The sequence below is a fragment of the Vulpes lagopus genome, chromosome 7 (assembly GCF_018345385.1).
Source record: "Vulpes lagopus strain Blue_001 chromosome 7, ASM1834538v1, whole genome shotgun sequence".
Taxonomy (NCBI): Eukaryota; Metazoa; Chordata; class Mammalia; order Carnivora; family Canidae; genus Vulpes; species Vulpes lagopus.
The window spans coordinates 116659151-116683687 of record NC_054830.1 but is presented as its reverse complement, the minus strand read 5'-3'; the positions used below and the strand labels follow the sequence as shown (position 1 = coordinate 116683687).

Sequence of the window (24537 nt, the reverse complement as noted above, 5' to 3'; positions counted from 1 at the left end):
TGGACTAGGTCTTAGATCTTACACTCACATTTCAAAAATCTATATTCATTCATTTTTATGCAGTCTAAAAACTTATCACAAGAAAATAACAAAGCACGGGATCCCTGGGTGGCGCAGCGGTTTGGCGCCTGCCTTTGGCCCAGGGCGCGATCCTGGAGACCCGGGATCGAATCCCACGTCAGGCTCCGTACATGCTCCGTGCATGGAGCCTGCTTCTCCCTCTGCCTGTGTCTCTGCCTCTCTCTCTCTCTCTCTGTGACTATCATAAATAAATAAAAATTTAAAAAAAAAGAAAAAAAAAGAAAATAACAAAGCAAGTTTGTAAAAAAAAAAATATGTGTTAACTGCAAAATTGGCTACAGCCTAAGTGGACACCATCAGAGACTAAATAAATGACGGTACGACTATGCAACTGAATGCGAGGTAGTCATAAAAAAGAAGCTAGATCTTTCTATTTTGGTACAGAAAGGTGTCCAGGATAAATTTTTTCTCTTTAAAGTTTTTCCAAAAAAAAATTTTTTTTAAATAAATACGCTCTACCTCCCCAAAGTGGGGTGGGAACTCACAATTCCAAGATCCAGTCTCATGCTCTATTGACTGAGCCAGCCAGGCACCTCTATTGCTTCTTTAAAAAAAAAAAAAATCAGATTACAGAATAGTAAAAAGTACAAATAATACCCTTTAGGTAAAAAAAAAAAAAATCCATAAATATTTCTTCATCACCTGTTATATTTAATGAGTCAGCGAGCTCAACACTGGAGACAAACACCAATAAATAAGACAGACATTCCAGTGGAGAAAGAAGACAAATAAAACAAATATGCATATGACTATGGATGCCATGAAGAAAAATAAGCGTTCAGGACGGACAGTAGAGGATCTGGTTTCGGTGAGGGGGGTCGAAAGAGGCCTCGCCAAGAAGGTGGCATTCAATGGAAACGGAATCACGTAAGGGAACAACCTGCGCAAAGACTGGGGTGTCGAGGGTCGTCCAGAGGAGGTTGCAGAGGAAAAGCAACCGCAGAAGCCTTGAAGCTGGAAGGACCAAGGATGCCTGGGGGACGGCGTGAGCACCGGGGCGGCCTGCAGCCGAGCTCGACACGAGGGGACGGCTGCAGGCGCCTTGCGGAGAACTCGGAAGGCAGGAGTTACCGAGCGGCGCGAAGTCCCCGGGAGGTCCGAGCAGGGCAACCACCTCGGCTGCTGTCTGAAAGGCTCTGCAAGAAGCTACGCGTAGAGTGGATTGTGCAGAAGCAAGAACGCCAGGCAAGAAAGCCCGTGCGGAGCATCTCGCTGAGGATATGGGAAGCCGAGGGAGGAATCCCCGACGCCCGCTCTCCATGCACCGCTTTCGGTCGGCTCGGAAAAAAACAAAGTTCGGGAGAAAACGCACCCAAGCGCTGGGGAAACAGGAGACTGGTTTTCCCGGAGCCGTGCACGCGGCGCGCAGCTCGCAAGGATGCTGCGCGGCCCCCGAGGCGGGCGCAGGCTGGCGCCGCGGCCCCGCGCGGGGGCGCCCGAGCAGCCGCTGCCGCCGCCCCGCCCGCCGCCCCGCCGGAAGTGCTCTCCCGCCGCGCCCCGCCGCGCCCCGCCCCGCCCCGCCCCGCCGCGCCACGCCGCGGGAAGATGGCGCAGGACGCCGGCGACATGGAAGATGGGCAGCTTTCCGACTCGGACTCCGACATGACGGTCGCACCGAGCGACCGGCCGCTGCAGGTGCCGGTGAGTGCGGACGGCCCGGCGGCGGGCAGTTCGGGGCCGGGAGCGGTGAGCGGCGGGCGGCGGGCGGCGGGAGTCCCCGGCCGGGCGGGGCGCGCGGGCCTCGGCGCCGGGGGCGGGGGGGGGGCGCAGGCCCGTCGGAACCCGGACCCGGCCTCTCGCGAGGCGTGCGGCCGTCTCTCCGCCCGTGACTGTGTGCGGCTCCGGGTTTTCTGGGCCTCCGGGCTGCCCCTGCCGTGGGCTGGGTCGGTAGGTGGTTCCGGCCTCGCAGGTTTGCTGCAACCGCAGAACCTGGGGGACGGCGGGCAGAAACGCCGCGGGCGCCCCTTCCCGCCCTGAGCCGGTAGGGAGACCGGAAAGCCGGGGATGGAGTTCCTCGTTTGCTTGGGGGCCTGGTTTTCCAGGATCCCATCAGACCTGGCTTCGCCGTGCAATAATGTGGCACCGGGTTTCGTATTCCCTTCCCGGTTTTCCAGAAGGGGGGTTTGTCTTGATGGCCCTGCGGAGGGGCGGACGCCCAGGGCGGGCCTCGTGCGGGCCTCGTGCCGGCTGCCGGCGTTCGAAAACTGGCGCCGCCGCCCTGTGACCAGTGGCAGGTGATGGAGCCTCGGGCCCCAATTTGTATGAAGAGGAGTGATGAGTCCGCCACTGATAGGGTGTCTGTAGGGATGCCGTGAGCCGTACAGTGAACAGGAATGCCTGGCAACTCTTAAATGCCTCTTTAAGATGACTTAAAGAGGATGACTGCCTCTTTATGGACTTAAATCACCCCCTTCTGCCTCCGTGTCCAGCACATAATAGGAGCATAGCAAACACTTCGTTTGGTACAACGAAGAAAAGATGTACCTTTTCTCCCCCCCCCCCTTTTTAAAAGATTTTATTTCTTTTTTTTTTATTTAAAAAATTTTTTTAAGCTTATTTATTTATTTTTTATTGATTTATGATAGTCACAGAGAGAGAGAGGCAGAGACACAGGCAGAGGGAGAAGCAGGCTCCATGCACCGGGAGCCCGTGGGACTCGATCCCAGGTCTCCAGGATCACGCCCTGGGCCAAAGGCAGGCGCCAAACCACTGCACCACCCAGGGATCCCGATTTTATTTCCTTAAGGAACAGAGAGATAGGGGAGGCAGAGAGAATCCCAAGCCCACTCGGCGCTAAGGTGGAGAGCCCAAGGTAGGGTTTGATTTCATGACCCTGAGATCATAACCTGAGCCCAAACCTAGAGTTGTCTGCCTAACTGACTGTGCCACCCAGACGCCCCCCAACGTGTTCGTCTTAGGAAATTGATAGGAAGGTTTCAGTTTGGGTTTTCAGTCTTTTCCATAAATTGACCCATGACTTGGTAAACTTAATGCTATGGACTGCGCAGGTTTAAAAGTAGTATGTTAGGGGTTTTTACCCATAGTTTTGTATCTACTCTCAAAAGAGTGTGGTCACTAAACTGTGTAAAGGAAGTGGGATGTGTCCAGATGCAAGAAAGGCATGTTTGGAAAGAAAGGAAACATACTGGGTTAACCTTTAAAATAAAACTTGTCAGTTACCTTAGCAAAATAGGGTTTATTCTGGAACAACAGAGAATCGCAGCTTTGAACTAGCAAGCTAGGGCAAAACCATAGACAAATGGGAAACGATGAAGAATGCTCTTTTATAGAAGAAGGGGAGGAATTGAGAGGGGCTGTAAAAAAAAAAAAAGTTCATTGGAGTAAACTGAGAGTTTAAAGTATGGTGCCCTTTCATTGGCTGTGTTGGGACAGTCTCATTGGTTGGGCTGTTGTCAGACTGGAAGAAAATCTTCCTCTTGCTGTGTTAGGAAGGTATGGGCTTCTTCCTGCCGGAGATGCAATGCCAGGTCTTTTCCTTTGATAGCGCAGGAGAACTCCTCCTTCCAGCCCATTGACTCCTATTTAGTGACGTTCCTTTTTTAATTTTCACAACTGCTACTAACAGCTACTGTGCATGTCGTTTTCAAATATTCTGACAATAACTGAAAATATTCTGACGTGGGAATTAAGACCTTTGGTAAGTTTTTAGAAAGAGGCTTTAGAACTAAGTTCTGTATTCACTTTAGAAATAAGAATTTGTGGTTTTGAAATGGCAAATTCCATGTGGAACTTTAGAAAAGTAGGGACTGGGGATCCCTGGGTGGCGCAGCGGTTTGGCGCCTGCCTTTGGCCCAGGGCGCGATCCTGGAGACCCGGGATCGAATCCCACGTCGGGCTCCCGGTGCATGGAGCCTGCTTCTCCCTCTGCCTGTGTCTCTGGCTCTGTCTCTCCTTCTATCTCTCAAGAATAAATAAATAAAAAAAAAAATCTTTAAAAAAAAAAAAAAAGAAAAGTAGGGACTGGATTGGTTTCAGGGATTCATTGAGGATTGTTCTGCTTTGGTGGTCCAGATGAATCCTTAAATAATTTTTTTTTTTTTTTAAATAAAATAGCACGTGGTAGGTGGAGTTAATGTGTTTCTTGGAATTTACTGTATTTCCTTTCATTTACAGAAAACACTAGGTGGAGACAGCACCGTGAGACCCTTCCAGGGTACTGCAACACCATGTGTACCAGTATCACATTATCGAACTGTTAAAAGCGTGGATTCAAGTGAAGAGAGTTTTTCTGATTCAGATGATGATAGCTCCCTTTGGAAGCGCAAGCGACAGAAATGTTTTAACCCTCCTCCAAAGCCAGAGCCTTTTCAGTTTGGCCAGAGCAGCCAGAAACCTCTTGTTCCTGGAGGAAAGAAAGTTAACAATATATGGGGTGCTGTGCTACAAGAACAGAATCAAGATGCAGTGGCTACTGAACTTGGTATCTTGGGAATGGAGGGTACTATTGACAAAAGCAGACAATCTGAGACTTACAATTATTTGCTTGCTAAGAAACTTAAGAGGGAATCTCAAGAACATACAAAAGAGTTAGACAAAGAGCTGGATGAATATATGCATGGTGGCAAAAAAATGGGATCAAAGGAAGAGGAAAATGGGCAAGGTCATCTCAAACGGAAACGACCTGTCAAAGACAGACTAGGGGACAGACTAGAAATGAACTATAAAGGCCGGTATGAGATCACAGAGGATGATGCGCAAGAGAAAGTGGCTGATGAAATTTCTTTCAGGTGAGCATTAAAATTTGGCCTACAAATGAGCACTTGATTAACTGTCTTCCGCTTATAGGAAATAAAATAATTCCAAATGCATGAAGGGTGATGTTTCTTTTTGAGTTTTTTTAATTTTAGGAATGGGCCTACTTGGTTATAGGAATGTATCTGTATTTCCTTAAATTGGGTCTCCCAATTTAATAATAATAATCTAATAAAATAATGAATTTTGAAGGCTTTTATGATTTTTTTTTTTTTTTTTTTGCTTTTAATGAACTTTGGTGACTCTTGCCATTTAGTGCTTTGGAGCTCTTTAGATCAAAGCATATCTTTTTCAATCATGGGTTTTGGGTTTTGTTTGTTTTTAGTGATTTCAAACATTCATGGACATTTATAACTTTATTGAGGCATCTTGTACACATGATAAAGTGACCCACTTTGGGTATTGATTGTGTAGTAAATTTATCAGTTTTAAAACCATCACCATAGACCACTTTTAAAAACATTTCCATCACCTTAATAGATCCATCCTGACCGTATTCCCATTTAAAGTTATTCTTTGTTTCTATCCCAGATAACTGCCAACCTACTTTCTCTTGAGATGAATTTGCATTTTCTGGGTATTTTGTAATAATGGAATCATACAGTATGTGGTCAGTGTGTGAAATGTTTTTGAGATTTGTCCATTTTGTAGTAGACATCATTACTTACTATTGTTATTTATATACATATAAAAATGTCCATATTACTATTCCACCTTTTGACTATTATGAATAATGTTCTATGAGCTTTGACATGCAGTATTTTAAATTTTCCTGGATAAGTACCTAGAAGTTGAATTTCTTGGTACATGGTAAATTGATACTTCTTTTTTATTTTCTTTTAACAAGTACAATTTTAACTTTTTCTTAGCTCTAAGTCATTAATGAACAGTATCACAGATTTGAAAACATATATGGTTCAAGAGTAATATTGCTGGTATGGAAACAAGTATTTAGTTTTCAGGCCAGCCTGTCAATGGTAGGACTGGACTTTTAACCTACACAGTGAGTTTGGAATTTGAGTGTTGGAAAGGAATTTAGAGATTTTGTAAACCAAAATGTTCACTTTACAGATATGGAAACTATGACCCCATAGTTAATATGGCTTGTCCAGGGATGCCTGGGTGGCTCAGCTGTTGAGTGTCTGCCTTCGGCTCAGGGCCTGATCCTGGAGTACTGGGATCAAGTCCCGCATCGGGCTCCCTGTGGGGAGCCTGCCTCTCCCTCTGCCTGTGTTTCTGCCTCTCTCTGTGTGTCTCTCATGAATAAGTGAGTATAATCTTTAAAAAAAAAAAAATACAGCTTGTCCAAAGTCACAATTTTAAGTCCTATTTGGAACTAAACCTCATTTTGTTCCTAGTCTAGTGCTGTTTTCCAAATAATGCACTGCCTTTTGTTGAAAAGGAGCAAGGAAGCTAGGTCTAGTTGGAGAACTGGTACAGCTTCCATATTAATTATCCCTCATTTCTGTGAAATGTGGACTGTACGTTAGAAGTGTTACTTATGCTTTCTGTGTGTTTACCTCTCAATGGTAAGATGAAAATAAGTACCTACTTCTGTTGAGACAATTAACTGAGATAATGCATGCAAAGTTTTTAGGATTGTGCTGATCCTACAGTAAGTCATCAGTAAATTATTTTTTTTTTTAAAGATTTTATTTATTTATTCATGAGAGACAGAGAGAGAGACACAGAGACATAGGCAGAGGGAGAAGCAGGCTCCATGCAGGGACCCCGACGCAGGACTCAATCCCGGGACTCCAGGATCACGCTGTGGGCCAAAGGCAGGTGCTAAACCGCTGAGCCACCCAGACGTCACGTCATCAATAAATTAAATGATAGTTTGTTCTGTAGCAGAGAGCCTGAGAAAGATCATATCCACTTTAAAGCTCCCACACGTCTCTGGAGTTAGGAGAATCAACTTCTAGGCCTAATAATTGAAATAATGTATGTTTGTTGCCTGTTTTGACAAGAGTGGACTTAACTTCTTTTGCTTTTAGGCCTGCATTTCCCTTTCTGGATGTGCACATTCGTTTTGAAATTCATCATAATCCATTACGGCAAAATGAAAAGGCCAGTTGTGAGACTTGAGATGGAACCTTGAGTTCACTGTCTCCTTGGTGACTGAGGGTAGAGGTCTTGTCATGTCAGTGATTCTAAGGTTAAATACTAAAGATTTCAAAGCAGATGTTACCAGAATAGGATTTTGATTCCACTTAGGGACTAAACTGAAGACAAAGGTACATTTCTTCAACTTTATACAACAAATAAAGAGATTAACATTGCTTTACTGGAATTGCTCTTTATCAGGTTGCAGGAACCAAAGAAAGATCTGATAGCACGAGTAGTGAGGATAATTGGGAACAAAAAGGCGATTGAACTTCTGATGGAAACTGCTGAAGTTGAACAAAATGGTGGCCTTTTTATAATGGTAAGATTTACTGCTTTGTTGTTCCCATTTTATATTGTGTTCTATGTGTTTTTTTTTTTTAAACAAAATAACTTGTCTCTGTAGGATCTCTTATTTATCAGTGTGTTACAGTGTGGTTCAGATTTCAGAAAACTGAATTTAAAAATTCTATATAGTTTGTTTTTCCAATTATTACTTACCTTACAAAAGCCATACATAAATTTGTCCCATTAGTATACAGTCAACAGCAGATCTCTTATAGAATTCATTGAGAGTACAGGCTCAAATTTGAGGAAAACAGTCTGGAGGGGACTTGAAAACTAAAATTTTAATAATACCTTCATAATCAGGTTTTGGAGTTTGCAATACCTTCTTTTGAATTCTGGCTCGCAACTTACTAGGTATGAGATTTGGCTAAATTATTTGGCTTCTCAGAGAGCGTCTTGTTCAAAGGTGCAAACTGGGGACTAATCCTATGTTATAAGGATTGAGCAGGATGATGTGCATGACCTACTTAGCACAGTGTGCCCAGCCCGTAGTTACATGACGAACCCACATGTTGCTTTTGGTTTGTTTAATTCATGGATTCTTAAAAATTGGCTCTGGGACCAAAAAAAAAAAACCACACACACAAAAACCCACATGTATATGTATAAAGCACAGATATATATATACACAGTGTATCTGTGAGTATTAAAGTTTAATGGGTGATAGAGTGGATAGGAAATGGTGGGGTGCATAGGAAAAAATCTGCAAAGGCTCCTGGGGTAGGGGAAGCTACAGTAAACAAAAGGCTTGAGAAACACTTTAGTGTTTGTTTTCCTTTACACTTTGCCATTTTCCTTTCCGATGTTTTAACTGAAGTATGGTTGACGTAAAATTTTAGCTGTATAACTGTGATTTGATAATTATACACCTTACAGAAAAGCTCACCACAATGAGTATAGTTATCAGCTGTCTCCATACAGAGTGACTACGATTTTTTTAAAAATTTTTATTTCTTTATTTGAGAGGGAGAGAGAGCATGAGTGGTGGGGAGGAGCTGAGGGAGAGAAGCAGACTCTGCTGAGGAGGGAGCGTGAATCCTAGGACCCTGAGATCATGACCTGAGCCTCAGGCAGACGCCCCAAAAGTTATTACAATATTATTGACTATATTCCCTATGCTGTATTTTCCATCCCTGTGACTTTATTTTGTCACTAGAAGTTTGTACCTGTTAAACCCTTTCACTTATTTTGCTTGTTCCCCCACTTCCTGCCCGTCTGGAAACCACCAGTTTATTCTCTGTATTTAATGACTCTGTTTTTGGATTTTTGGTAAGCAAGTTTGTTTGGGTTTTTAGGTTCCATATATGTGAATTCATCTGGCATTTGGCTTACTCTTTTCTGACTTATTTCACTTAGTATAATATTCTCTACGCCCATCCATGTTGTTGTAAATGGCAAGACTTCATCCTTTTTTATAGCTGAGTGGTAGTTCATCATACATATATATGACCTTTATAATGTGATATGTGTGTGTGTGTATATATATCTCTATAATCTTTGTCCGTCATTGGACATTTAAGTTGCTTCCATATTTTGGCTATTTTAAATAATACTGCAGTAAATATAGGGGTGCATATGTTTTTTCAAATCAGTGTTTATGCTTTCTTTGGGTGAATACCCAGCAGTGGATTGCTGAATCATATGGTATTTCTATTTTGAATTTTTTGAGGAAACTTCATACTGTTTTCCATAATGGCTATCCAGTTTACGGTCCCACCAGCAATGCACCAAAATTCCCTTTTCTCCATATTCTCACCAACATTTGTTTTTTCTTTTTTTTTTTTTTTTAACATTTGTTTTTTCTTGTCTTTATACTAGTCACTCTGAAAGATGTGAAGCAAGAAACACTTCACTGTTTGAGAATGGCAGAAAGAGCACTACTTTGGTTAGGGCCAGATCACAGGCAGTGGTATTTTATCCCATACAGTGGTTTTGGAGATCTCATTTAATTCAGCTTTCACCACAAGGTGAGGATGAAGTTTGAATGGCATCTTCTTTGCTCCTCATGAATCTGAATAGTAACATCACATGAGAGTAATAAATCAATATTATGCTATGGAAATGAAGAGAAAAGAAACCAGTTAGAATTGATAGCACTGGCTGAGGAAATAGCTTGTGAACATAGATTCTGTAGAAGTCAAAACAGGGTTGCCTGGGTGGCTCAGTTGGTTAAGCCTCTGCTTTGGGCTCAGGTCATCATCCCGGAACTCTTGTCACTAGAAGTTTGTAACTGTTAAACCCTTTCACTTATTTTGCTTGTTCCCCCACTTCCTGCCCGTGGGGGAACTACATTGGACTATCTGCTAAGCAGGGACCTGCTTCTCCCTCTCTCTCTGCCTCTCCCCCTGCTGTGCTCGCTTGCTCGCTCTCTTTCTCTCTCTCTCTCTGTCAAATAAACAAATCTTTAAAAAATTCAAAACAGAAGTTGACAACAAAACAAATTACAATAATCATGAATGTCCTGGCACCTTTGTCACAGCTAAGGTACTTAGCTTTTTGTTTAGTTGAACAGAAAGTTATAGATTCGTTAGTATCTTAATACTGTAATGATAAAAGTTTCTCTTGTAGTGAGCTAGTGTTGGAATGGTACAAGTCCAAATTCACTTTCTTTTAATGGACATTTTTCTTGTATGATTATTTATTGCTGTGTGCTATGCACTGTTCTGGACAACAACAATCTTACATTGTAGTTGGCAGTGGGAAGGAGACAATATATAAAGAATAAATATATCTTCAGGTGTTTTAGAAAGTGATAAATACCATGTTAAAAGATAGATCACAAAAAAAAAAAAGATCATGTGGAGGGATGGAGAAGAGAGGAGGATTTTGCAGTTAAACTGTGGTATCAGGGTAGATCTTATTATTTCTTTAGGTACCTATCTGTTTAAAAGATGCTTTTAGACTATTCATAGGAAGAGTCTATACAGTATCCTTTTCTGTTTCTTTTCGTAGAATGGTAGTCGAAGAAGAACACCAGGTGGAGTTTTCCTGAATCTCCTGAAAAATACTCCTAGTATTAGCGAGGAACAAATTAAGGTAAAAATTATAGTATCCTTGACTTCTAAGATCTATCATAATTTCATTTCTTTTTTTTCCCATAATTTCATTTCTGCTTCATATTCTATTAAATCCCCATCACGTGTTCTGCCTTAAATTGACCAATTCTGTCATTGTCTCATTTCAAGTAAAACGTATGCCTCCTCTTTGTTCCCTTTACAAGCCAAGGTCACAATTTCCTTTATGTCCATTTTCCTGGTCTTTTAGCCCACCATTATTTTTACTACCCTCCTACATTCTCTTATTAATGAAAAATTTCAAACATGCAGAATAGATGAAAGAATAATAGGATGACTTCATGCACTTAGATTTAGGGGTTGTTAGTATTTTGAGATTCTTACCTTAGAGTTGTTTTTCTGTACCATTTGGTAATAAGTAGCAAACATCATGTCACTCGGCCCTAATTATTTCAATAAGTATCTGTTTACAATAAGGACAATTTCCTACATAGCTTCACCTAAGAGAAAAAAAACCAATTTCATAGTATCATCTAATACCTTGACCTTATTCCAGTTTCCTGAGTTGTCCCAAGAAAGTGTTGTCTACCTTTTTGCCTCCTCCAAACCCAGATACTATCTAGATTTCCACATTTCATTTGTTGTATCTTATTTGAGCTTTTTAATTCCCCATTTTCTGTAATGATTTAGACCTTTTGAAGAGTCTGAGATGGTTACCTAATAGAATGTACCACATTCTGGTCATTGTCTCCTCATGAATTTGTTTTATTCATTCCTCTGTCTCCAGTAGTTCTTAGAAACTAGAAGCTAAAAAAAGGAAGCTAGAAGCTAGATTGGACAATATTAATCATTTTTGCATTACTAGAAGGTCCAATATGGGAGTTCTTTTACAGTGTGAGATTTTCACAGCTCAGAATTTATCTTTGAATTTGTGAATTAAGGAACATGATTGCGTTTAGCAGATACAATCAAGATTGAGAACTTGCTTCTTGCATAGGAAAGAGGTGGTACGAAGACAACACAGATACTGTGAGCAGCTTTATTCTCTGTGTTATAAAAGTAGGTAGTATAGGACAGAGAATGTAGTTTAGCCATTTATAAGGCTAATGAAGACAAATAAATAAAAGCCACTTCTCTTGAGCTTACATTCTGTGTGAGTTTATTTTGCAGCTGCTGAATGTTAGGTTCTTTTCCCTCGAGTTTTCAGGCTGTCCACTTCTAGTTATTTTTTTAAATCTTTATTGAAATTCCTACAGGAAATGTTACTGTTATTGCACATTTGAAATCTCTAGTCCACAACTGCCCTTTTTTCCTCATTGGAACAATGACTTTGATAAATATGTAACAATGTAATTTTCTGTGGGGACACACCTATTGAGTAGAACAGAGTTTACTGCTTACTTCTCCTTCTTCACCTGGTATAATCCCTAACAAAAAGTGTACACTGAAAAGGAGCATTATTCTAGGTAATATTAAATATTATTAATAGTAAAATATCATGCTTTTCAGAGAAATAGCATGATGTGATAAAAAGAATTCTCTAACTTTCAAAATTTGGGTATTTTTTTGTTTTAAGATTTTACTTATTTATTCATGAGAGACACAGAGAAGCAGAAACATAGGCAGAGGGAGAAGCAGGCTCCCAGTAGGGAGCCTGATGTGGGACTTGATCTTTGGACCCAGGATCACACCCTGAGCTGAAGGCTAATGCTCAACCGCTGAGCCACTCAGGTGTCCCAAAGGTTTTAATGTTAGTAGTTTATGTTAAGCTACCAGAAACTTTGCATTATAACAACAAACAAACTTTTGGAAATCTAGTAATATAGGAGTGTTGACCAAGGGGGACATTTTAAAAATGACTATGTTGTAGCCTCTACTTTTGTGAAGCACTTTTAAGAAAAAGAGAAAAATGAAATAATGTCAAATTTTTTAAAAAGGCAAAGTACAAATTTAGAACAAAAAGGAAGCATGGGACAATTAATTGATACGTAAATCTGTTCCAGGGGATTATAAATGTTTTGGCTTATAAGATTTTTCTGTGTTTTTCCAAATTTTCTTCATGTGCATGGATTGAGTACTTTTGTTATTAGAGGAAACTCTAATCCCCTGGAGCAGATTGAGAACCTATGGAAAGCCACTCCTTTTTAATAGAGCTTGATGTCTTTAGAGGGAAAAGAGAAACATTATAATTCTGCTTAGTATTGCCAAGGATTGTACTACTTAGAATTGTTCTTATCGAGATGTTTGGATGTGCTTCCCCATGAGATGGAAATACTTCCCCTTGCAGCTTCTTTTGGATCTCTCCTCTGTTAGGGTAAGTAGACTGTGTTGAAAAAATTGTGCACTGTTATACTTCTGTGAAGGCAACACAGTAGGCTTTAAGAATGTGAATTTGGAGAACTAATATATGAGCTTACACTTTTTACTTTTCACGCGTTAGCTCTGCAATCTTGTGCCTTACTTTCCTTGTCCCATTATAGTGTACGCACTGCTGAAGCAGGCACTCTCGCTTTCCTCATCTGTGAAGAAGGGTAATACCCACTTCATAAGGTTCTGGTGAGAATGAAGAATCTTTAGTGCAATGCTTGGCATATAAATGTGCTCATTCAGTAAATGATACCTACCTGAAGTCCCTTTTTTTTTTTTTTTTTAATTTTTATTTATTTATGATAGTCACAGAGAGAGAGAGAGGCAGAGACACAGGCAGAGGGAGAAGCAGGCTCCATGCACCGGGAGCCTGACGTGGGATTCAATCCCGGGTCTCCAGGATCGCGCCCTGGGCTAAAGGCAGGCGCTAAACCGCTGCGCCACCCAGGGATCCCTGAAGTCCCTTTTTTTGTCCTTCTTCCACTTACACATGTACCCTCCTTCTCCACCCCCAGCCTTGTCATTTTTTTAGCAAATACTTCTATTCCTCCTTCTATCAAAGCATTCATCTTCTGAAACTTTCCCTTGTCCTCTTAGTTTCAGTGTTCTTACTCCTTCCTCTGCTGATTCTGTACATTGCTTGTAACTATTTAGCATAAATTATAGGGGAGGGCCCCTTTATTTCACCATTCTCCACATTGCTTTTTTTTTTTAAATATGGATTTAAAAAAAACTTTTTTTATTTATTTATGATAGTCACACAGAGAGAGAGAGGCAGAGACACAGGCAGAGAGAAGCAGGCTCCATGAACGGGGAGCCCGACATGGGATTCAATCCCGGATCTCCAGGATGGTGCCCTGGGCCAAAGGCAGGCGCCAAACCGCTGCGCCACCCAGGGATCCCTCCACATTGCTTTTTATAAACAAGAAGGATTTGTGATTTGTGCACTTTAAGAATATCAGAGGGACTGACCTCGTTATAGCTTTTAATAGTCCCTTCCCAGAAGATCAGAGACTGTCAGAAGTGTGTTCTGTCTCTCCTGGCCTCTGTTATAAGCCTTTGAACCTTCTCTGCCCTAGCATAGTCATTTTGGCCTTCTCTCTAGATTCCTGGCCTCCTTTTCTTTTTGTACCGTCTGAAATTACACTTCTGTCATATCAAGGTTCCCAGATGTCATTTTACGTTTTTCCATGTAGTAGTTTACTGAAATGCATTTTCTTGAGCATCTCTCGTCCACTGGTGATTTGCCTCTTGGAGGACATTTGGCAATGCCTGGAGATGTATTTGGTTGTCACAGTTGGGGGGGGAGGGGTCTATGCTAATAGATAGAGGCCAAGTATGCTGCTAAGCATCCTGCAGTGCACATAGCAGACTGCCACAGCAGTGATCGAGCTGGAGATTTCAGATTGCCAAGGTGCAAATACTATACTAACAATTTCATTTTTCTTCTATAAAATCCATTTTCTACATCCTGGGATATATCCCAATGCTGACTATATTATTTTTATGCCTCCTCGTATAAGTTTTTGACAGATTTACAGTCTTCATGTTAATTACAGTAATTTTTTTTCAGGGATGGATTTTTTTTCATTGTGTAGGTTATGTGATCATACTTAGTCACACTCTTCAGGCATGGCTTGGTTTCTTAGCATGTGCAGTCATGTATGCTTATGATGACATTTCAAAGTTAGTAAACCAAAGACTTCATTTTGTTGTGACAAATTATATTTTATTTAAATCCTGAGCGACATGATTTCTCTACTGTATCTTCCCATTTAGGAAACCTGGATATATAGAGATGGGTTATGCTTGAATAAGCATGGGCCCTGGAACTGACATGAGGTTGAGTTTGAATTACAGCTTCATCTTCTATTTGCAGTGGAGACTTAACTGCTGTCTTGGATTCAGTGTCTTATTAGGAGTCTAATATTTGTTTTTTTGTGAGAAATGGAGATGATGAACATAAATCTAGGACCTGCCTTCTAATAAATCTTAAGTAAATGGTAGTTTTTACTTCAAATCCTTTCTTTATTGTAGGACATTTTCTACATTGAAAATCAAAAGGAGTATGAAAATAAAAAGGCTGCTAGAAAGCGGAGAACACAAGTGTTGGGAAAAAAGATGAAACAAGCTATTAAAAATCTAAATTTTCAAGAAGATGATGATACATCACGAGAAACTTTCGCGAGTGATACGAATGAGGCCCTGGCCTCTCTGGACGAGCCTCAGGAAGGCCACGGGGAGACAAAATTGGACCCAGAAGAAGCCATTGAGGTTGATCATTCTAATGATTTGGACATCTTTTAGTATATTTGGAGGAATAAGCCTTTCTAGAATTACTTGTAATAAGCCATTTCTACTGAGATTGCTTTGTTTTACTTTGCACTGATAAACATAAAAATCTGGAGAGAAAGAACTGTTGTCTTGTTTAAAGTTGAATTTGTGGGGCGATGAATGTTACTGATAGAAATATTTCTCATGTCTCACAAAATACTTTATAATATAGCAGAGAATTTAATTTCTCAGTCTGTGCATGTGTTAGTTATTACTAGTTGATAATTATTTCTGTCTAGGTCATTATGACATGCCATTCAAAAATTTATTCCCTTTTTCTGATTAATCCTCGCAAGTGAATTATGATTGGTTTCAAAACATTCCATTAAAAGATCCTAATAAGACACATAAGTTGTTAAGATTACAGATGTGCTCAAATTTAGTTTTTCTGTGTTCTAATAAGAACTTTTAGGCAGTTTTAAGGACAGAGACTAAAAATTAAAATAGTTTTATACTGATGGCTCTTACCACTTAGCCAGAAGTAAATTAACATTGGAAGCTTTTCAAAGAAGTTTTGGCTCTTAACTTTGTTTGTTACTTCTTTTTAATTATTCGATCATATACTAAATGTTGAATGTGATCCATACCTGTGCAATTACCATGGACGTTAAAAAACTTGACAGTGGTTGCCTGCCTAAGACTGTTTGTTTTACCTTATGTTAAGGAAGTTGGGTATTAAAAATGTTACATCTGCCTGAAGTGTCAAATTACTCGTTTTTATTGAAGGACAGAAAGGTAGTGAAGATGCTCTGAGAGTTCACTATAGTTTATAAAATAGGTTAAGCAAAAATATGTAGGAAGCAATTATAAATTCTTTACAGACCACACTTAAAGTCTTTCTGTAGTTCCTGGAATATATAGTCATTGAAGTTGGATCTAAGGGTGTAAGTGGGAAAATAAGAAGAAAATGGCTTTTGGTTGCTTTTTATTCTTAAAGAATGCACAAATAAAATTGGATTTTGGGCAGTCCTTAATGAGCTTCAAGTGACTTTTTTTTTTTTTTTTTTTTTTTTAACATTTATTTATTTAAGTATTCTCTACACCCATCCTGGGCTTGAATTCCAGACCCAGAGAATACAAATCTCATGCTTCTCTGAGCCAGACAGGCATCCCTCCAGTGACTGTTTTTTTAATCTCAGATATTCTTGTATAAAATTGCTATAACCAAGGGAAGAAAAATATTTTGAATAGGTAGCTGAATATTGTTACTGAAATTATTCACAAAGGGTGATTTTTTTTTTTTAATTTTTATTTATTTATGATAGTCACAGAGAGAGAGAGAGAGAGAGAGAGAGAGAGGCAGAGACACAGGCAGAGGGAGAAGCAGGCTCCATGCACCGGGAGCCCGACGTGGGATTCGATCCCGGGTCTCCAGGATCGCGCCCTGGGCCAAAGGCAAGCGCCAAACCACTGCGCCACCCAGGGATCCCACAAAGGGTGATTTTAAAAGTGTAATACATTGGGAAAGATAACATTCCTTTAATTGCCACTTTATTTTTTTAAGATTTTATTTATTTGAGAGAAACACAAGCAGGGGTGGGAGGGACAGAGGGAGAGGGAGATGCAGACTCCCTGCAGAGCAGGGACCCCCCCACACACACACACAAATCCCCCCCGCCCCTCCCCCCCAAATGAGGTACTCAATCCCAGAACCCCTGGGATCATAACCTGAGCCGAAAGCAGACAGACACTTAACCCACTGAGCTACCCAGGTGCCCCTCTGCAGAATTATTTTGTTTAATGTTTGTTATTTAGATATTTTCAAAATTTTATTACTGTTTGGTAAAAGTACAGGATAGGAATACAAGATGTGTTGGGACATCTGGGTGGCACAGTGGTTGAACGTTAGGCTCAGGACGTGATCTCAGTCCGGGAATTGAGTCTCACATCAGGCTCCCTGCAGGGGGCCTGCTTCTCCCTCTGCCTATGTCTCTGCCTCTCTCTCTGTGTCTCTCATGAATAAGTAAAATCTTTTTTTAAGAAAAGAATACAAGATGTGTTAATGATACGTTATAGATTGCTGAAAAACACCTTGTGTTGGTTTCTGTTTAACATTAGGATGTAATCCTAACACAATCCAGAAATCCATGGTTTCCAAATGGTTATGGAACAGCTACTGGTGAAAATGAACCAGGATGGACCATTTGGTGAAAATGAAGTAGCCTCAGATGTTAATGCCCATCACTTTCACTAGAAAAATTAGCAGAATTTACATGAATGTGTGGCATTTAAAGTGGCAGGGGCACCTGGGTGGCTCAGTTGGTTAAGCGTCTGCTTTTTGCTCAGGTCATAATCCAGGGGCCTGGGATTGAGCCTCATTCAGGCTCCCTGCTCAGTGGGGAGGCTGCTTCTCCCTCTCCCGCTACCCCTCCACCCCCAGGGGCTCAAGTTCACACTGGCTCTCTCGAATATATTAACAAATAATAATTTTGCAGAATCTTCCTGAATGACCCAGAGAAGGGCATCAGATGGTGTTCACTGGTACCAGTGAATAGAAACTCTAACTTCCTGGAATTCTACAAATACTCATTGAAACCATATGCTGAGGGGATTGATGCAAAATGTTCAGTAGGATTTTCGATATGTTCCAGATAGCTTTAATCATGAGTGTGAAAGAACTGTCTTAACCTCACAGAAGAAATCCAATTCAGGGCAAGTATCAAGGTGAGAATTTTAAGGTGGGGAACAAAGTCACCTTACAGAGCCCTGTGAAGTCACCCCAGGGCATCCTCTGGAAAGAAGCACCAAAACATGGGTACTGCTGTTGGCTGATGGCTTTAGCAGCCTCATTGGGCGACCTTCAACCTCCAGGTCACACCAGGACTAAGAGTAGATGTAGGAAAAAGAATCTACTGTGATCTTTCCTCTTTGAAATGGCACCTTAGCCCCTTCCTCAGCTAAGGATCTACCTATCTGCTCCTTAGTTCAAGCACTGGTAGGTGACCTGTTGCTGCCTTGCACGCTCACCATCAGCTCCCTGTAAGTGGTGTATGGCCAGATCCCCTGAAGGAATTTCTCCACATCTTTGTACACTTTTCTATATTTTTGCTGAACAGTGATTCACATGACTGATGTCAAACCTCTGCATTCTGCTGAAGGAGGTGGCATGTCCTCTTAAGATTGCAGAGTTTGGGGGTTCACAGTCTTCTGCTCAAAGACATGCTCCAGAAGCAAGGTAACTTGGTCTGAGTGGATTGAGAGTCCCATTGGGGCACAGGCCAGAACCTGGAGTCCTCCCCAATACTTCAACTTACAAGGTTCCTTATGTTTTTGTCTACTAAAATTACTCTTCTGTAAACCTTTCTGCCTATCCAAATCTAGAAATGTCTATCCAGGGATTCCTGGCTGGCTCAGTTGGTACAACATGCAATCTTGATCCATGATCCATGATCATGAGTTCAAGCCCCACATTGGGTGAGGAGATCACTTGACAAAAAGAAATGCTTATCCAAACTATTGTTAGGTATATACTCCATAGTCTCACCAAACTATCTGGCAATAATTCTTGCTACTTAGCTCCTTTCTTTCTTTCTTTCTTTCTTTCTTTCTTTCTTTCTTTCTTTCTTTCTTTCTTCTCTTTCTTTTTTTTTTAAGATTTATTCATGAAAGACACAGAGAGAGAGAGAGAGAGAGAGGCAGAGACAGGCAGAGGGAGAAGCAGGCTCCATACAAGGAGCCTGATGCGGATCTCAATCCCAGATCTCGGGATCATGCCCTTAGCCAGACAGAGCCAGACATTTAACTGACTGCACCACCCAGGTGCCCCCATTTTTTAAGTTGTCCACGAGAAGAATGATATTTTAATCCTAGGGGTATAAAAAACACTAAAAACAGCTCTAATCTCCACATTTAAAAAAAATTGTTTTTGTAAGTTTTATTTATTTAATGTCTACAGCCCACGTGGGGCTTGGACTCATGACCCTGGATCAAGAGTCCCATGCTCTTTCAAATGAGCCTGCCAGACACCCTTTAAGCTCCACATTCTTTTTCTTTTTCTTTTTTTTAAACTCCACATTCTTAATCAACTGCTGATGTAACTGCTATGGGTTGCTATGAAGTTAGCCAGTGTTCTGTCTGAGGCAACAATTAGATGAGTGAGTTCATGAAGTTCTGGATGAGAATTCTGTCCCTACTGGCAGTGATGGCTTCAGGGAAAGACACTTGTCCTATCCTACCTAAACTTGCCAACAGCTGTACTGATGAGAGTTCACATAAGCCTTCTAATAAGTGAGGACTTGAGGGTTCTGGGTTTGGGGTGAGGGAGGGTTGTGTTTTGTTTCATTTTTTTGTTTTTTAAGATTTTATTTTATTATTTATTCATGAGAGATGAAGAGAGAGAGAGAGAGAGAGAGGCAGAGACATAGGCATAGGGAGAAGCAGGCTCCATGCAGGGAGCCCAATGTGGGACTCGATCCCAGGACCCTGGGATCACACCCTGAGCTGAAGGCAGATGCTCAAGCACTGAGCCACCTAGGGGTCCCAGTGTTTTGTTTTGTTTCGTTAGCCATCTGGGAGCTATACAGATGAGGACAAACATTTTGTGCTTCCCTTGGCATCTATATAGAAAGGTTTATGTTCCAGAGGGAAACAATATGTGTGCAGAAAAAGCAATTCTTTCCTGAGTGTAAAGCAACTATTAAATTCAGAAGCTGTTGTTTGTGGCTGGCCAGAGACTTCCTCAGGCCACGGGTAGGCCTGGGGCAAATCATGGTGTGCTGCCTTCTTCCTTAGGATCAGGTTAAGTGAACATCATGAGCAATTTGTAAAGGATGGCATGAAGTTACAGGGACAGATATATCCAGCCTGACTCTTGATCTTGGTGATACTTAGAGTTTTAATGGGTTCATTATTAGATGAGCATCAAACAATGACATAGCTCCCTGTCCTACAGTCATGGGGGTCCAAACATGGACACAACACACGAACAACGCTAAAATGACTGTATTTAACTCAACAGATATATATCCTTCCTTCCTCATTTTCAGGTCTACTGAGGTTCATTTGCCACGGTTTTCATTAAAGCAAGGGATGATCCCACGACATTACATTATGCCTTGGAAAGAAAACATGATATTCAGGAATATGAATCTGAAGGTATTTTCCTATAAATGTTCATCATAAAAAATTCATAGTTAAATGGTATAATTTAATATATCTCTGAATAAGCATAGATAACTGTACAAAGGCTATTTTTAAGTTTATATTTTTCTAGCTTTATTAGGAATAATAAACATAGGCATTTAAAGTGAACGAAGTGATGACTTGATAAACATACACCCTGTAGAATAATTAACAGGATCAAGATAATTAACACATCCATCACCTCTCATAGTTAACTCGTTTTTTCTTCTGGTGACCTTAAGATCTACTCTCCTCAACTTTCAAGTATACACTACTGTATTATTAACTATAGTTAACAAGCTGAACACTAGATCTTCAGAACTTGGTCTTAGGGGCACCTGGGTGGCTCAGCGGTTGAGCGTCTGCCTTCAGCCCAGGGCCTGATCCTGGAGTCCTGGTATCGAGAACCGCATCAGGCTCCCTGCATGAGGCCTGCTTCTCCCTCTGCCTGTGTCTCTGCCTCTCTCTTCTCTGTGTCTCTCATGAATGAATAAAAAAAAATCTTTAAACAAACAAACAAACAAAAACCTTGGTCTTAGAACTGAAAGTTTGTGCCCTTTGACCTATGTCTCCCCATTTCTCTTTCCCTCCAGGCCCTGGCAACCACCATTCTTTTGTCTAACAAAAACTATAAACTATTTGATGCACTTTTACGTAAACTTGCAAGGAAGAATTAAATAGCAGTAGCTATTCAAATTACCTAAAGACAATCTTGAAATAGATAAAATATTTATTTCAGAAATCTCTGCCTACCTTTCTCTCTGCATAATACCAACTCACAGAATTAACTTAATGGGGCACGTAGGAAGCATCTGACTCTGGATTTTGGCTCAGGTCATGATCTCGGGGTAGAGCCCCAAATTGGGCTCCGAGTTAAGCATGCAGCCTACTTAAGACTCTCTCTCTATCCCTCCCTCTTTCTCCCTCTGCCCCTCTCCCTGCTAGTGTATGCTTTCTCCCTCTCTCTCTAAAATAAATAAATCTTTAACAAAAGAATTAATTAATATTAACAAAATGTGCCATTAACATTCAAGTTGTAGTACAGAGCATGCATTTTTTTTTTTATTTTTTATTTTTATTTTTATTTTTTTTTTTAGAGCATGCATTTTTAAAGCTATACTGCATATACAGGTTAAAAACTATGGGAATAGTTTGGCTAGATTTACAGATAAGACTTGCTTCCCATTAAGCATTGCTATTCAGTCAGTATTTTCAAAACATTTTCCAAATTCAGACAGATGGGATCACTTGTGAAAAGGTAAGTTGTTTCTTTAAAGGAGAAGAGAGGGGATCCCTGGGTGGCTCAGCGGTGTAGCCCCTGCCTTTGGGCCAGGGTGTGGTCCTGAAGTCCTGGGATCGAGTCCCCTGGCGTGGAGCCTGCTTCTCCCTCTGCCTGTGTCTGTGACTCTCTCTCTCTCATTCTGTGTGTCTATCATGAATATATAAATAAAAAAAAATAAAGGAGAAGAGAATCCATTGTAATAGACTATAGCAGGAGATTTCAAATTAGGATTCCTAGAAAGAAATGGGTTTCCATAAATATGCAAATTTCTAGCAGCTAAGCAATTAAGGTTGAATATACTTTACAAAGACAGAGTATCATATCATGTCTATTATGAATATTAATATATGAATACTAATATAATAGGAATATTAATATAATATGAATATATATGATATACAGAATATATCACAAAAATATTGCTTTTTTTTTTAAGATTTTATTTTTTTATTCATGAGAGACACAGAAAGAGGCAGAGACATAGGCAGAGAGAGAAGCAGGCCCCCTGCAGGACTCATCTCAGGACCCCAGGATCACGATCTGGGCCGAAGGCAGATGCTCAACCACTGAACCACCCAGACATCCCATGGCTTTATTTTCTTAGAAACTACAGAAACACAATATAGTAAATGAAGCTGTTATTTGCCCTGAGATGATTATTTTGTATGTACTTTTATCTGATACTTTGAAAACGAATATAAAATGGAGTAAGTCAAGATTCAAAACATCACATTTATCTGGTTATGAAGACTTCTGCAGGCTTAATATTGGGTTGTATTTCTTGTAATTCAGTGGCTTGTCAAGTCGTTTTGCCTGTCCTAAATAGCTTTACCATGGTGACAATATTAGCATTGACTTTTTCTTTTTCATTTGCCAGAACTACATGGCATAAACTCTGAGCTGAAGTCAACAACAAAAAACTGTCTTGTATGTATCTTGACCTCACTCTTGAGAGCTATAATCTGGCATAATTTTCTCATAGCTATTTCATTCGCACAATTTAGTTGACAGTGTTCCTAACAATTTAAAAAATAAAATTAGTGACTGGTGTAGAGAAAGTTCTCTCTGACAGGATACAAATGAAAATTAAGTGAGAACTGAATGAAAGGAATGTACACTGGGTGAATACTAGCTGTGCTTTCCTTCCTTTTACTTATCTTCATTTTTCTACCGGAGAGGATGTAACTATGCAACAACATCACAGTGAGAACACAGCATAGTGGAGATGGGGCTGCACCCCAACCTCCCCAACACCCCCCACCCCCCTACCTAGTGCAATTCAGCAGAACCCAAGAACCAGAAACAGACAAGACAGTAGCTCAGGTAGCTGCTCTTTCTCCTGGCCCAGTTGCCGTGGCAGCAGAGCTAATATTGATCTTATATTTCATAGTTGGCAAAATCTTTTCATTCACATGTAATGTTTTATTTAACACTCAATCCTTGACTAACACCCATTTTATATTCTGGAAAATTGAGTCTCACAGCGGGGTAAGTGACTTGTACAAGGTCACATAAGCAGTGAAGTACATGATTAATTAGTAGTCCATGTCGCTCTTCCTGGTGGTCTAGAAGCAAGCCATAGACCATTGCTTTTAAAAAAAAGGGGGGGGGCTGTTGGGGCTCCTGAGTGGCTCAGATGGTTAAGTTTCTGCCTGTGGTTCAGGTCATGATCCCGGGGTCCTGGGATCGAGCCCCATGTTGGGCTCCCTGTCAGCGGGGCGCCTGCTTCTCCCTCTCCCTTTGCTTCTGCTCTCTTGAGCTCGCTCTCTCAGATAAGAAACAAACATCTAAAAATAAAAATCAAAAAAGGAATGTTGGGATCCCTGGATGGCTCAGCGGTTTAGCGCCTGCCTTTGGCCCAGGGCATGATCCTGGAGTCCTGGGATCGAGTTCCACATTGGGCTCCCGGCATGGAGCCTGCTTCTCCCTCCTCCTGTGTATGTGTGTGTGTCTCTCTCTCTGTGTGTGTCTATAATGAATCAATCAATAAATAAAGCTTTAAAAAAAAAAAAAGGAATGTTATATTGTTCTCTCCACTAGACCTCTCTTATCTTTCCTTTTTTTAAAAAAATATTTATTTATTTATTTATTTATTTATTTATTTATTTATTTATTTATTAGAAAGAGAGAGTTAACGGATGTGGTATGTGCTCAGGGATGAGGCAGAGGGAGCACAAGCAGACTTTGAGCTGTGTGCTGAGTAATAGAACCTGTTGCGGGGATTTGACCCTGAGACTGTGACCCGAGACAAAACCAAAAATCAGATTGGATGCTTTAACTGACTGAGCCACCCAGATGCCCCTAGACCTTCCTTCTCAACAGGGGTAGTTAGGAAAAGCTATTGGGGAACCTCCACCCTCATCTAGTCAAGTACTGTTTGGTGTGATTTACAGAGAATTTTTCTTTCCCAACCCCTTAGCATGCAGAAGTGCGTGGGATCCATGCTGGCCCTTTAGAAGACTCTCTGTTTTTGAATCACAGTGAAAGGCTTTGCCACGGGGAAGATCGAAAAGTTGTCTTGAACAAAGGCCCACCAGAAATAAAAATTGCAGATATGCCTCTGCATTCACCGCTCTCCAGATACCAAAGCACTGTGATTTCCCATGGCTTCAGGAGGCGACTGGTCTAAGGATGGAAGAATAAAGTGGCAAAGTATTTTGATCTCAGTCTCTTTCTCTCCCCACAAATTTAAGGCCGTTGTACAATTGTATTTCACCTCCAGATTCAACTTTTTTAAAGGCTATGAGTCAGTTGTACTCTTTGTACATTATTAAAGTTTTTGAAAGGAAACGGGCTCCAAGAACATTGGAGATGAAGTAGGGGACAAGACAGACTCTCACTGAAATTTCACACCAATTAGTTAAGACATTTAACTGATGGATCCACACCAACCATCTATCATCACTGTGCTGCTCTTTGTCTTCTCCTCCCTCCTTTGTTGCTCATCACCTCCAAAGCTCAGTGTCAGATGAGCCAAACTGAGAATGAGTGGCAGGATGTGGAATTATTTCTACTCCTTCTCTGACTGCCCCAACATCATCTTTCTGCCCCACCTCACCAACACACCTCCCCTACCATAGCTGGTGAGTCCCGGCAACTATTCAACATGGT

The 24537-nt window shown here is 40.9% G+C and overlaps 2 protein-coding genes across 3 annotated transcripts; both read left to right on the top strand.

Moving 5' to 3' along the window:
* Positions 1–1601: 1601 nt before the first annotated feature.
* PHAX (phosphorylated adaptor for RNA export) lies at positions 1602–15997 on the top strand. Of its 2 annotated transcripts, XM_041764205.1 has the most exons (5): positions 1602–1722; positions 4216–4829; positions 7162–7282; positions 10261–10344; positions 14727–15997. In XM_041764205.1, the coding sequence occupies exons 1-5, from the start codon at positions 1627–1629 to the stop codon at positions 14994–14996; spliced, it is 1185 nt and encodes a 394-aa protein (XP_041620139.1). In that variant the 5' UTR covers positions 1602–1626; the 3' UTR covers positions 14997–15997. The 2 variants fall into 2 exon arrangements, with proteins under 2 accessions (XP_041620139.1, XP_041620140.1); XM_041764206.1 differs by lacking the exon at positions 10261–10344.
* A 3076-nt stretch (positions 15998–19073) lies between these two features.
* Positions 19074–24102, top strand: TEX43 (testis expressed 43). Its single transcript, XM_041764207.1, has 3 exons — positions 19074–19250; positions 20009–20117; positions 23846–24102. Exons 1-3 carry the CDS (start codon positions 19114–19116, stop codon positions 24053–24055), a joined length of 456 nt encoding a protein of 151 aa, XP_041620141.1. The 5' UTR covers positions 19074–19113; the 3' UTR covers positions 24056–24102.
* The last annotated feature ends 435 nt before the right edge of the window (positions 24103–24537 follow it).